Source organism: Leguminivora glycinivorella, chromosome 8 (genome assembly GCF_023078275.1).
Source record: "Leguminivora glycinivorella isolate SPB_JAAS2020 chromosome 8, LegGlyc_1.1, whole genome shotgun sequence".
NCBI lineage: Eukaryota > Metazoa > Arthropoda > Insecta > Lepidoptera > Tortricidae > Leguminivora > Leguminivora glycinivorella.
In genome coordinates this window covers 22,893,966-22,908,668 of record NC_062978.1, presented here as the reverse complement: position 1 = coordinate 22,908,668, position 14,703 = coordinate 22,893,966, and the positions used below count along the sequence as shown (strand labels likewise).

At 39.6% G+C, this 14,703-nt stretch overlaps 1 protein-coding gene across 2 annotated transcripts in view; it reads right to left on the bottom strand.

Moving 5' to 3' along the window:
• Positions 1 to 14,703, bottom strand: part of LOC125229205 — a 182,750-nt gene that overhangs the window by 119,303 nt on the left and 48,744 nt on the right. For both annotated transcript variants that reach the window (XM_048133998.1, XM_048133999.1), the window contains exon 3: positions 2,478 to 2,565. In XM_048133998.1, the coding sequence (XP_047989955.1) occupies positions 2,478 to 2,565 (88 nt within the window). The remainder of the gene's footprint in view (positions 1 to 2,477; positions 2,566 to 14,703) is intronic.

Below are 14,703 nucleotides of genomic sequence, written 5' to 3'. Positions count from 1 at the left end.
TGGTTTAGGCACTGTTCAAACACCATGAATGTCTATTAGACATTGGCCTAAGCCTAATTTTTTTTATCTATTTCTCTCATCCTGCTTGTATCAAAAATTTACGGCAATCCGGAACGTTACTCAAAAATGCGTTTTTTTAAATTATATAAATTCACCGCATTTATTCTGCAAGTACCCAATTGAACAACCATGAAGAGGACTCTTAAAAAATATATTTTGGCAGCATATTAACCTTTGTTTGTCGAAATCGTACAAAGATTCTTTGAGATATTCTCAAATTAAGCCAGATTAGGGGTTGTCCGAAATTTATTTACTAGACCTTAATGAAAGTACCATAAAGTCCCTAAAATAAAAAAAAATATCAGACCTTCTTATATCAAATAGTACTTACCAATACCTTCAGATCATACTCTCGGACCATAATAATACAAAATTATGCACATGTCAACATTTAGACGAGGTTTGTTTTGTCCCTATAATTAACGATACAGTCCTTACATTACACTAATCAAATACCTAAATGTAATGAAACTTACATGCGACTTCTCGTACCGTGTTGTTCGTGTAAATGGGCCCTCAGATAACTTTACATTACAGTACATTACTAGAGGCCGGGACAAAAGGGGTTGCCGGTCGAAGTCATATAGACGGACGACCGAAGCGAGACCGGATAGGTCTGAGGCGGGTAACCCCATATTTCCCGCCAAGGTTATTTTTGCGCGGTTTAGGAGATAAGTTACACTTACCCCGTCGCTACACTTACCCGTATTGACCTTGCAGCCATTCAAAGTCTTTATTTTCAGTAGACTTATTTATTTCATACCGAGTTTGACATTTTTTTAATGGAACTGTTTCCATGAGCCATTCAATTATAGAAACGGTATTTTTATAGGTTTGGACTGTTTGATTTCATTGAGAATAATACCAAATTTAACTTGTCATAAATAATTATGAACATATTATTAGACGTCGTCGCTGAAAAACACAAAGGTTAATTCTGTCAAAGGAAGTCTTTTGTTCAGGCACCTCCATATTTGACCTTTGAAGATGACCTCATCACTTTCATCTACAATTGAGCGAAATGTAGGTCATTTTGTCACATAAGTCCTTTAGTAGATATCAAACACATAAATACTACCATAATTTGGAAGTTTTTCAAAAATTCGGGGTTGATAAACTAGGCTAATCACATTTTAGTCAAATCAGCTTCTTTTTAATTACTCTCAAAACGAATTTCAACGGTTTGCTAATATGGAATTAAGGGTAATTCCAGGATAGATGCCCTCAGTGGGATAGCTACCTTAATTTAAATTTTTAATAGTAGTAAATAGAGATAATTAAATAAATTTTATAGGACATTCTTACACAGATTGCATGGCTCAGGCCCACGGTAAGCTCAAGAAGGCTTGTGTTGTGGGTACTCAGACAACGATATATATAATATATAAATACTTATATACATAGAAAACATCCATGAATCAGGAACAAATATCTGTGCTCATCACATAAATAAATGCCTTTACCGGGATTCGAACCCGGGACCGCGGCGCAGCAGGCAGGGTCACTACCGACTGCGCCAGACCGGTCGTCAAAAAAAAATATTGAAGAAGAAGCGCTGGACGTCGTGACAGCGGACATGGAAGAGCACAATCTCTCACCTCAGGATGCCGAAAACCGGGTAAAGCGGAGAAGGCTGAGCAGGAAAGCGGACCCTGGCGCTAGGCCGGGAAAACGCTAAGTTGAAGAAGAAGAAGAGTAAATAAAGATATGGGTTCAATTTTTGTGGCCGATGAGCTAGCAGCCACAGTCACTGTAATGTCGCAATTTCGTTTTCTTTCAATTCCTTGGCACTTGCAATTGGCACTGAAACGGTATTATGCTGAGACGGGACCATTTCGTGATAAACTTACCAATCCCTTGTACATTTGAAGTTTTAGTCATACATGGTGTAGGATAAAAATTTTTTTCGCAATATATTTTTTTATCTTTGTATGGAGATTCGACCGATTCGCGCGGCCCGGCTCATACAAAAGTGAAGTTTTTTTTAGCGAAAAAAAAATTTTCTTCTACTTTTTCCTGATAAGAATACGATACTAAGTACGCCCTTAAACGGATCACCGCCATTTTTGTTACACTCTGAATGTTATGCATAATTGTGTTGTTTTTAAGTTTATTACGAGCCCGTGTGGTGACGGGTTAAGAATTTCACCACCCCCTTTCTTCCCGTGGGTGTCGTAGAAGGCGACTGTGGGATATGGGTTAAAGTGTGGCGTAGGCGAGAGGCTGGCAACCTGTCACTGCAATGTCACACTTTCGTTTTCTATCGACCCCTTATTTGCCAAGAGTGGCACTGAAACTTGAGTAGTTTCATGTGTTCTGCCTACCCCTTCATGGGATACAGGCGTGATTGTATGTATGTATGTATGTATGTACGAATAAATATTTTGATTATGATTATGATTATTATGATTACTCACCATAATATACATCGTCCAACTCCTTATACCGTTTGGCATTCACGCCAATCCTCCAGCTATATAACAGCACCACTAGTATTGATATATTCTGAAACAAAGAGATATACCTTTAAAACAAATTACAATTTAAAAAAAAACATGAGAAGAAAAATACAATCGCTTAGAGAAAATGACATATTCCTTGCATTTATCCTATTTGGATTCTCTTTGACTTGTTATTTGCCTATTTTCGTGCCGTACGATTAAATAAACAAATAAATCCTACACTGCTGCACTGAATTAATATGAATTCGTGTCTAGTGACGTCACAGTCAACTCAATTACTTTGTATACCTATTTCTATCCGACTTGGGTTTGAAAATAAGTACTACTTAATGTTTTCTTATCTGATGCTTTATTTCGTGCGTGGTATAAAAAAATATATTTTATTGACCGTCAAAGTCCCAAACTTTATTAAACGAGGAGCTTTAAACGCTCCTCCCTGTTGCCTAAAAGGAAATGTCCACGCCCCCCACCCGTATGATAAGTGGACACATTAGAATAGAATAGAATAGAATAGAAAAGTTTTATTCGTAAACACACACAGACAATAAACAATATTTATGAATGACATAGGAGAATAAAGTGCCACGAAACGGCCTCACGTCAGCATATTGCTGGCGACTTCCAGCGCTGGTCTTCCGGTGAGACCATTAAGTGAGAAAAATCACGGAAGGCAACAGACAAAACTAAAGAAACACAAGGCATAAAGAACAAAATACAAAAATAACGAAACATACAGCATACAATAGTTATAAATAAAACATTGACAATAATAATAATAGATGTGGCAATCGAACCTGCAATAGTCCGGTCGGACACAGGGTGGTTTGACATTAAGCGTTCGCATGTTACTAGCGCCAACGGTCGCTACACAAACTAAATGACAAATGATTGACATTACTGAACTATTTAGTTTTTCACTTCTCCCATGGCCCCGTGGTCCCCTATAATGTTCACACGCTCCCCGTGGGGAGCACGCCCCACACTTTGAAAACCCCTGTCTTCCTTTTTAAACTTATTGCGAGGTCACAGAGCTACTACTGTAGTATAAAGTTTATCCAATAAGTTCGAACACAGTTTCAAACTCTCATTATGAGGCTGCGCTCAACCTCGGTCTTGGAGTAAACTTAGTAACGCTTTAATTTTAAAACTAATAGCCAAATTGCTGTGAAACTTTATATTTACAACAATCTTATTTTATAGCAGATTTTTGTGGTGATACTAATTATAATGCTTTATTCATTTGAGATCTTAAGCCAGCTTAATTATAAGTAAAATATAAAAACACTTACAGAACAGTATAGTATATTTCAATATTTCATACTAAGAATCGTACCTCAATTTTTTGGCGCCACCTATTAAATAGTATCATAACTACACAATTGATGATGCCCACACTTTTTTTTTAATATATGTATTGACGTCATCATCGGCCTTCAAGTCTCTAACAGACTATACAAGCAGTGTCAGGTAGGGCAACAACGTTTTTCATGGCTGTGTAAGCCAATACGGGAGCGGCAAACATGACCACAACCTCTGGCAGGTGTAGTGTACCCGTGCCGAAGTATTGACGTGATATTATGATATTAAAATAAATAAATACACTTGTTCCCATAAAAAATTAAAAGACGCAAAAATATTTGGGGAAAGTATGATTTTGACCACTTCCAGGCTGCGAAACAGCGCCATCTAGTTTTCAGCCTAAAATGCCCATACTTTTCAGTGGTACGCTTTTTTGTATGGGCTTTGTCAGTCCCGTATTAAATCGTTCTTGACATACACACAATATAAAAATCTAGCCCAGGGTGCTGCGGGGCAGGGCCCATGCTGTCGGTACGGCGGTAGTGAACCGATGTATAAACACGCGCCGTGTTCAGGCAGGCAATTATGGTCGCTCGATAAATGATAAAACATCTGGCCGTCCCTATCGCACTTACTAATAGTGCGATAGGGACGGCCAGATGTTTTATCGTCTATCACGTGACCATGCTACCCGTGCTGGATTGTAAGCGCGGTGGAAGTCTTCTTCTGATCCCGCCACATAATACTGCCAAAGCCAAGAAATCCGTCAGTGTGTTGGGGGCTAAATTATTCAACGCATTACCTATCGCAATCAGAAGTGCACCCAGCGACGTCACATTTTCCAACAAACTTAAGACACTAACTTATTCTTATTACTAAATATGGCCTGTACTACTGTAAATAAATTTCTCGAAAAGGTGTCATTGACCCACACACAAATAATGTAAAAAAATGTCCTTAATTTTTTTGTTTATTAGCAATATTAAATCGTATTTTAATGCATTTAACGCCTTTTCTCATGTATTTTTAATGTCTAAAAAACGGAATAAAAATCATTCAGATATACAAAATTACGCGACTAATCATACAACTGCGCTAATTCTCCAGTCAGTAATAATTTTGTATTTATAACATAATCTATTTTCTTTGATTTTACCCGAACAAAATTGCCATAAAGGAATATTACAACTTAAAAATATTCTATAATTGGTCAATGAAAGTTTGTCAAAATTAATAATAATTCACAAAAAATATTCCTTCCATGACATTTCACTTGAAATTTACATAACAATGGCCTCTTGTTACCAGCCTTAATGAGAAAAACATCGTCAAAGTCAAGTCAGGTACCTATTGAAAGAAACAAGACTTTTGAGACTATAAATACATTTGTGGCTAGGAGTTCAAAATACGTTACTCAATAGAGAGAATTTAACGGAAAATGTATTGTCATCAAAAGTAATTATTTATTCATAATAAAGGTGATTTACACGTTATAAAAAAAATACATGTTTAAAAACTTGCGCTTCGCCAGCGTACCAAAGTCATAATATAATTATTTAGGAATACCCCTGTGATGTTTCGAATAAAATAGTCAAACTAATCTTGTTTTCCCATACTAACTTTGGACCCCCAGTTTACCCCCTTAGGAGGTGAATTTTGAAAAAATATTTCTTAGTGCTCCAGTCCAGTACACCTTATAAAGAATCTACGTCCCTTTGGAATTTCTAGGGCCAGTGGTTTCGGCTATGCGTTGATATGTCAGTCAGTCACTTTCTTCCTTTATATATTTAATAAATAAAAAATTCTAAACTCAGTACGAGTACAAATTATCGTACCTACACTTTACCTACAGTTTATGATTATTCATTGCCAGAGACGTAACAATAGACTCTAATTCATAAAATTATTTATACTTTCAAATTAAAGGACCTTTCTGGGAATTAGTCGAGGAAAATTTTGACAAATTATACTAGCATTAACGTTTTTGTTGTCGAAAATATTCTAATACGCCTTATTGTTAAGGACCTGCCGAGGCCTGTCGTAACCGGGAATGTCAGTTTTCGCACGATTTTAGTAGACCTCGGACACAAATAATACGCAAAGGATTTTAGCGGAGAAACTAATTTCTGACGTTATATTTCAAGCTAGACTAGACAAACTAACTGTTGATACTACAATAGCATCTTATAATTGATTTAATAGTTTAAGTACATTTAATATAAAACGATTTAAAAAAACAACTGAACATATTCAAGGAACATATTTTTAAATTAAAGGAAAAATGGTAAAATGCACACCTCCGGCAGGACTCGAACCTGCGACCTATCTCTTTTCCATTTTTCCTTTAATTTAAAAATATGTAATATCGCTCGCAGACGTTTCTGCGTGATAAAAAACAAATATTCATGGAAGTTTGGCTAGAATTAACTGGTTACGTTATACCAACTGGTGCTATTTTAGTTACTACAAATAGTACTTTATGCAACCGGCATTTAAAGGAGATCAAAAAAGACCCGTGCCGTGGGTACTTTTTCTACGACCATGCACTTAGCTATTAATAGTTTTCTAGAATAAATTTCGTGAAATTGTCAGCGCTTGAGCCATCCCTCGCCGGCTTCTCGCGCAGTAACGTTATAACAATGCTTGCCATTGTTGCATAGCCAAACAATTCGTTTTCAATTTTTTCGTTACGACGCGAATGCGCGGGAAGCCGGCGGGGGCAGGATTTGGGGAATTGACTTAAAGATCTATGCACGACCCCGTAAATGACGAATAACAGTTCGGGAGTAGAAAAAAGCACTAACAGTAGACGTATTCGAAAATACGACGGTAAAACATTATGCACTCTGTAAACATCTGCCCGGCCCGCGGCACTGTCCAGTAAAGGGCTCATTTATTCAAACTAAGATCAATCTAAACTGACATAGGTACCATACACTAAAGAAAAAGCGATCAAGCCCACTGGTGGCAAAGCCGTGTCTACAGCTACCGCGGCTGACGTGCTAAACCGTTACACCACCTCGACCGCCCTACTTCGTTCCCTACATCGGTAAGATAAATCTGTTATCAATAGTACTTAGTTCCATTTTCTTAGCTTCTTCATCAATCACTCAATGTTATTAGGCACTCGTCGACAAGTGGTCCACTTGTCGACGAGTTGGAAGGGTATAATTTTCACAAATTATTAGACCAAAATACCGACCTTACTTCCAATTACAGTTAAAATCATCCACAGTGAAAATTACGAATCTTAATTGAATAAAATAAATTCACCTCCCGCATGAGATAACGTAAATTGCGAGAAGCGCTGAAATGATAAAAGAACAATTAAGGCTATAAATTATAATAATTAAGGAGATGAACGAGAGGGATAATACGATAGCACATTTGAAATTCCGAATGACATACCGGTATTTGGACGAGGAAATATAAAGCCAATAAAATGTTGTAACGGATGAGTATTCAGATTTTAAAATGTGATTCGATTCAGTCATTTAACATGCCTTTGCCTCGGCTATTTTATGACCATGCGTAGAGGAGACCGAGGTGAGTGGTGACAGAAGAAAGTTGTGACAACGACAACATCGATTTTCGGAAGCTTTTTTTTTTATTAAATAAACGTATACAGCTTATACAAGTACAGCGTCCCACAAAACAGTTTCCACGGTTTGACTGTGGGATCGTGCAGTCTCTACTCTCTTATATTATAAAATAAACTATTTCTATACGCAATTTATGAGGTAACTACGCAGCTTTTTACCAAATTTAACTTTTTTGGCTTCCTGTCTTCATGTTTCGATCCGTAACGAGGACATGTCGAGCGATCTTCGACAATTTTACGTGAATGACCCGGTTTCACATTGTTTAAATTCATTTAACAAATGCTTGTCAGTTTAACCGCATTTGCTAGACACATCATCGTCACGCAGCAGATGTCTATGAAACTTCCCATACAATAAAATTTAACGAACGCTTTAACGATGGCAGATGGTTTGATGTGTCTGTCTGTCTGTCTGTTTATCTGTCTGTTTGTCTGTCTGTCTGTGGCATCGTAGCTCCCGAACGGATGAACCGATTTAGATTTAGTTTCTTTTGTCTGAAAGCTGAGTTAGTCAGGAGTGTTCTTAGCCATGTTTCATGAAAATCAGTCTACTATGTCGCAGTCGGAGGTTTATTCAACATTCTAATCTTTATAAAAATCTTTCTGTATAATATGAGATGCGAGCAGCGACACAAATTGCTATCATGTTGAAAAAACCTAAATATTAAGCTTATTACGCAGCCACTTTTAATAATGAGATATTTGTGCCTCCGCGTTTCATCATGAGGGTTTTCCGCCTAATTCAGATGCTATCTACAATTTGCGTTTTATTTGAGAGCCCTTCTTTCGACAATAAACGAAATTTATTTGAATTTTATTGTTGATAGTACTTTCTGTGATTTGAAATGGAGTTGAATTGGTTTCCTGTATCCCTAATTTAAGAGGATATGGGTTGAAGACTGAAATACCCACATTATTTTTTAGATATACACTATGTATGCCGTATACGGGCGATAAATTAAACCAGACATAGAATTCATTAGTGTTATCATTTTATCAAGGACTATTTATATAGGACTAGCTTTTGCCCGCGGCTTCACTCGAATAAGAAAGAGACAAAAAGTAGCCTAAGTTACTCTCCATCTCTTCAACTATCTCCATTTAAAAAATCATGTCAATTCGTCACTCCGTTTTGTCGTGAAAGACGGACAAACAAACAGACACACACACTTTTCCATTTATATTATTAGTATAGAGCCCAACTGGGGTAGTACCTCCGCCTTACAGAAGACCGCAGCCAAATAGCACTAGACCCTACTCATAGTGTTGTGTTCCTGCCGGTGAGTAAGGCTGCCAGAGCTCAATGAGGGTGCGGTGTGCTGATGACGGGAGGACTTACGGAACTAACTTGTTCCGTCTATTGTCCTTTGAGTCGTCGGCAACCCGAACCCTCCTTAGAACTTGTACATTCCTTTTTGCTGTGTACTTAACACAGCAAAAGGGAGTGTACAAGTTTCTAATAGGGTGGCAACGCGCTTGTGACACTGTTTGAGTTGCAGGCGTCCATAGGTTACGGTGACCGCTTTACATCAGGCGGACCGTATGCTTGTTTGCCACCGACGTAGTATAAAAAAATATATATATTTTTACATACTTCATACTAAGAATCGGACCTCGATTTTTTAGCGCCACCTATTAAATACTATCATAAATACAGTGATAATGCCTACAACTTTACGTTTTTTTGTATATACGTGATATCATGATTTTAAAATAAAATAAATTAATAGTTTAAAAAACACTATAAAACACGCTTTTATAAATGCACGTAAAAGCCAAAAATAAATTATGGATCGTTCAAGTTGTCTCTATTTGTGAGCTGAAGTTTAAAAACTATGTGCTTTTAATTTGATTGTAAAAGCGTGGGGCGCTGGAACAGGAAAGACTTTTTGTATAACTTGCTGATAAATCAAATTATGCTATGTTACGGGAAGGAGGTTACACAGATTGACGCGCTAACTGGAGTTGCAGCATCACTAGTAGGTTCTACATTAAACAGTCAAATCAATTAAAAGTCAGTGTTCAAAGTAGGTACCAGTTTGTCGAACTCAGACAAAATATGCGCTAGTAGCGAGGAGAGTCGACAGTCACCGACACTTAGAACGCCGCTTTTTTCCGGTTATCAAAGTACAAATGGGGAAAGTGTCTACAGTGACAGGATGCAGAGTTCTTGTTTCTTGTTCGTGGACGAGATATCTTTGGTTCTCTTTGGTAACCCTTAGGCGGCATATGTAAACGTTATGTTCTTATGCAACTTCATTCGCCAGGAAGTTCGGATTAGTATTTGTTTACAAGAAAGTCTTTCCTGTTCCAGCGCCCCACGCTTTTACAATCAAATATTATAATTAAAAGCACATAGTTTTTAAACTTCAGCTCACAAATAGAGACAACTTGAACGATCCATAATTTATTTTTGGCTTTTACGTGCATTTATAAAAGCGTGTTTTATAGTGTTTTTAAACTATTAATTTATTTTATACTTTTTAGTCATTAATAATGAAATACTTTTAACATTTATACATAAATTTATTTCAAGTAGGCGGATTTTACATGCCATTTGTGGCTTAACGTGTACTTATTGCTAATTGCTACTTAATAATAACTAGCGGCTTCCTTCTTATTACGGTATTATCATAAAAATGTTTATACCTAGTAAGTTATCCGTAAAAGATAGACAATATAGACATGTGCCATCGCGGACTTTTTGAAGACATTAGAGAGACATACTTTCGCCATACATTGTTTTGAAGCTCTCAGCTAGTGGGATTTTGTTTGACTCGATTAGAAAATATTGTCACATTTCAACTAATTCAAACAAAATTTAAGTATTTCTTTTTTGCCGAGCCCCCTTTATTTGCTCTTAAGGGTCACAGGAAAACCATTACCCAACTTATTTTAAATACAACGTTGATCTTTCTTTTATGCGGAGGCTTCGCCCCCCGAGCCCCCTTTGTTTGCTCTTAAAGGTCATAAGAAAACGCTAACCCAACTTATCTTAAATACTACGTTGATCTTTCTTTCATGCGGGGGGCTTCGCCCCCCGTGCCCCCCTTTGTTTGCTCTTAAAGGTCACAAGAAAACGCTAACCCAACTTATTCTAAATACTACGTTGATCTTTCTTTCATGCGGGGGGCTTGGCCCCCCGAGCCCCCCTTTGTTTGCTCTGAAAGGTCACAAGAAAACCCTAAACCAACTTATTTTAAATACAACGTTGATCTTTCTTTCATGCGGGGGCTTCGCCCCCGAGCCCCCTTTGTTTGCTCTTAAAGATCACAAGAAAACGCTAACCCAACTTATTTTAAATACAACGTTGATCTTTCTTTTATGCGGGGGCTTCGCCCCCGAGCCCCCTTTGTTTGCTCTTAAAGGTCACAAGAAAACGCTAACCCAACTTATCTTAAATACTACGTTGATCTTTCTTTCATGCGGGGGCTTCGCCCCCGAGCCCCCCTTTGTTTGCTCTGAAAGGTCACAAGAAAACGCTAACCCAACTTATTCTAAATACTACGTTGATCTTTCTTTCATGCGGGGGCTTCGCCCCCGAGCCCCCTTTCTTTACCCTTAAGGATCACAAGAAAACCTTAACCCAACTTATTTTAAATACTACGTTGTTCTTTTTTTCATGCGGGGGCTTCGCCCCCGAGCCCCCCTTTGTTTGCTCTGAAAGGTCACAAGAAAACGCTAACCCAACTTACTTTAAATACTACGTTAATCTTTCTTTTATGCGGGGGCTTCGCCCCCCGAGCCCCCCTTTTCGTTACTCTTAAGGGTAACAGGAAAACCCTAACCCAACTTATTTTAAATACAACGTTTATCTTTCTTTCATGCGGGGGGCTTGACCCCCCGAGCCCCCCTTTGTTTGCTCTGAAAGGTCACAAGAAAACCCTAAACCAACTTATTTTAAATACAACGTTGATCTTTCTTTCATGCGGGGGGCTTCGCCCCCCGAGCCCCCCTTTGTTTGCTCTTAAAGGTCACAAGAAAACGCTAACCCAACTTATTTTAAAAACTACGTTAATATTTCTTTAATGCGGGGGCTTCGCCCCCGAGCCCCCCTTTTCGTTACTCTTAAGGGTAACAAGAAAACCCTAACCCAACTTATTTTAAATACAACGTTTATCTTTCTTTTATGCGGGGGGCTTCGCTCCCCGAGCCCCCCTTTTCTTTACCCTTAAGGATCACAAGAAAACCTTAACCCAACTTATTCTAAATACTACGTTGTTCTTTCTTTCATGCGGGGGACTTCGCCCCCCGAACCCCCCTTTGTTTGCTTTTAAATGTCACAATAAAACGCTAACCCAACTTATCTTAAATACTACGTTGATCTTTCTTTCATGCGGGGGGCTTGGCCCCCCGAGCCCCCCTTTGTTTGCTCTGAAAGGTCACAAGAAAACGCTAACCCAACTTATTTTAAATACTACGTTTATCTTTCTTTTATGGGGGCTTCGCCCCCCGAGCCCCCCTTTGTTTGCTCTTAAAGGTCACAAGAAAACGCTAACCCAACTTATCTTAAATACTACGTTGATCTTTCTTTCATGCGGGGGACTTCGCCCCCCGAACCCCCCTTTGTTTGCTCTTAAAGGTCACAAGAAAACGCTAAACCAACTTATCTTAAATACTACGTTGATCTTTCTTTCATGCGGGGGCTTGGCCCCCGAGCCCCCTTTGTTTGCTCTGAAAAGTCACAAGAAAACCCTGAACCAACTTATTTTAAATACAACGTTGATCTTTCTTTCATGCGGGGGCTTCGCCCCCGAGCCCCCCCTTGTCTTTGCTCTTCAAGGTCACAAGAAAACGCTAACCCAACTTATTTTAAATACTACGTTGTTCTTTCTTTCATGCGGGGGCTTCGCCCCCGAGCCCCCTTTGTTTGCTCTGAAAGGTCACAAGAAAACGCTAACCCAACTTATTTTAAATACTACGTTAATCTTTCTTTTATGCGGGGGGCTTCGCCCCCCGAGCCCCCCTTTTCGTTACTCTTAAGGGTAACAGGAAAACCCTAACCCAACTTATTTTAAATAAAACGTTTATCTTTCTTTTATGCCCGGCTTCGCCCCCCGAGCCCCCCTTTGTTTGCTCTTAAAGGTCACAAGAAAACGCTAACCCAACTAATCTTAAATACTACGTTGATCTTTCTTTCATGCGGGGGCTTCGCCCCCGAGCCCCCTTTGTTTGCTCTTAAAGGTCACAAGAAAACGCTAACCCAACTTATCTTAAATACTACGTTGATCTTTCTTTCATGCGGGGGACTTCGCCCCCCGAGCCCTCCTTTGTTTGCTCTTAAAGGTCACAAGAAAACGCTAACCCAACTTATTTAAATACTACGTTGATCTTTCTTTCATGCGGGGGCTTCGCCCCCGAGCCCCCCTTTCTTTACCTCTTAAGGATCACAAGAAAACCTTAACCCAACTTATTCTAAATACTACGTTGATCTTTTTTCATGCGGGGGCTTCGCCCCCGAGCCCCCTTTGTTTGCTCTGAAAGGTCACAAGAAAACGCTAACCCAACTTATTTTAAATACTACGTTAATCTTTCTTTTATGCGGGGGGCTTCGCCCCCGAGCCCCCCTTTTCGTTACTCTTAAGGGTAACAAGAAAACCCTAACCCAACTTATTTTAAATACAACGTTGATCTTTCTTTCATGCGGGGGGCTTGGCCCCCCGAGCCCCCCTTTGTTTGCTCTGAAAGGTCACAAGAAAACCCTAAACCAACTTATTTTAAATACAACGTTGATCTTTCTTTCATGCGGGGGCTTCGCCCCCCGAGCCCCCCTTTGTTTGCTCTTAAAGGTCACAAGAAAACGCTAACCCAACTTATTTTAAATACTACGTTGATCTTTCTTTAATGCGGGGGCTTCGCCCCCGAGCCCCCCTTTTTTACTCTTAAGGGTCACAAGAAAACCCTAACCCAACTTATTTTAAATACAACGTTGATCTTTCTTTTATGCGGGGGCTTCGCCCCCGAGCCCCCCTTTTCTTGCCTTAAGGATCACAAGAAAACCTTAACCCAACTTATTTAAATACTACGTTGTTCTTTCTTATGCGGGGGCTTCGCCCCCGAAGCCCCCCTTTGTTTGCTCTTAAAGGTCACAAGAAAACGCTAACCCAACTTATTTTAAATACTACGTTGATCTTTCTTTCATGCGGGGGCTTCGCCCCCGAGCCCCCCTTTGTTTGCTCTGAAAGGTCACAAGAAAACGATAACCCAACTTATTTTAAATACTACGTTTATCTTTCTTTTATGCGGGGGGCTTCGCCCCCCGAGCCCCCCTTTGTTTGCTCTTAAAGGTCACAAGAAAACGCTAACCCAACTTATTTTAAATACTACGTTGATCTTTCTTTCATGCGGGGGCTTCGCCCCCGAAGCCCCCTTTGTTTGCTCTTAAAGGTCACAAGAAAACGCTAAACCAACTTATTTAAATACTACGTTGATCTTTCTTTCATGCGGGGGCTTCGCCCCGAGCCCCCCTTTGTTTGCTCTGAAAGGTCACAAGAAAACCCTAACCCAACTTATTTTAAATACAACGTTGATCTTTCTTTCATGCGGGGGCTTCGCCCCCGAGCCCCCCTTTGTTTGCTCTTAAAGGTCACAAGAAAACGCTAACCCAACTTATTTTAAATACTACGTTGATCTTTCTTTCATGCGGGGGCTTCGCCCCCGAGCCCCCTTTTTGTTTGCTCTTAAAGGTCACAAGAAAACGCTAACCCAACTTATTTTAAATACTACGTTGATCTTTCTTTTATGCGGGGGCTTCGCCCCCGAGCCCCCTTTTCGTTACTCTTAAGGGTCACAAGAAAACCCTAACCCAACTTATTTTAAATACAACGTTGATCTTTCTTTTATGCGGGGGCTTCGCCCCCGAGCCCCCCTTTGTTTGCTCTTAAAGGTCACAAGAAAACGCTAACCCAACTTATCTTAAATACTACGTTGATCTTTCTTTCATGCGGGGGCTTCGCCCCCGAGCCCCCCTTTGTTTGCTCTTAAAGGTCACAAGAAAACGCTAACCCAACTTATCTTAAATACTACGTTGATCTTTCTTTCATGCGGGGGCTTCGCCCCCGAGCCCCCCTTTGTTTGCTCTTAAAGGTCACAAGAAAACGCTAACCCAACTTATTCTAAATACTACGTTGATCTTTCTTTCATGCGGGGGCTTCGCCCCCGAGCCCCCCCCCTTTCTTTACTCTTAAGGATCACAAGAAAACCTTAACCCAACTTATTTTAAATACTACGTTGTTCTTTCTTTCATGCGGGGGCTTCGCCCCCGAGCCCCCTTTGTTTGCT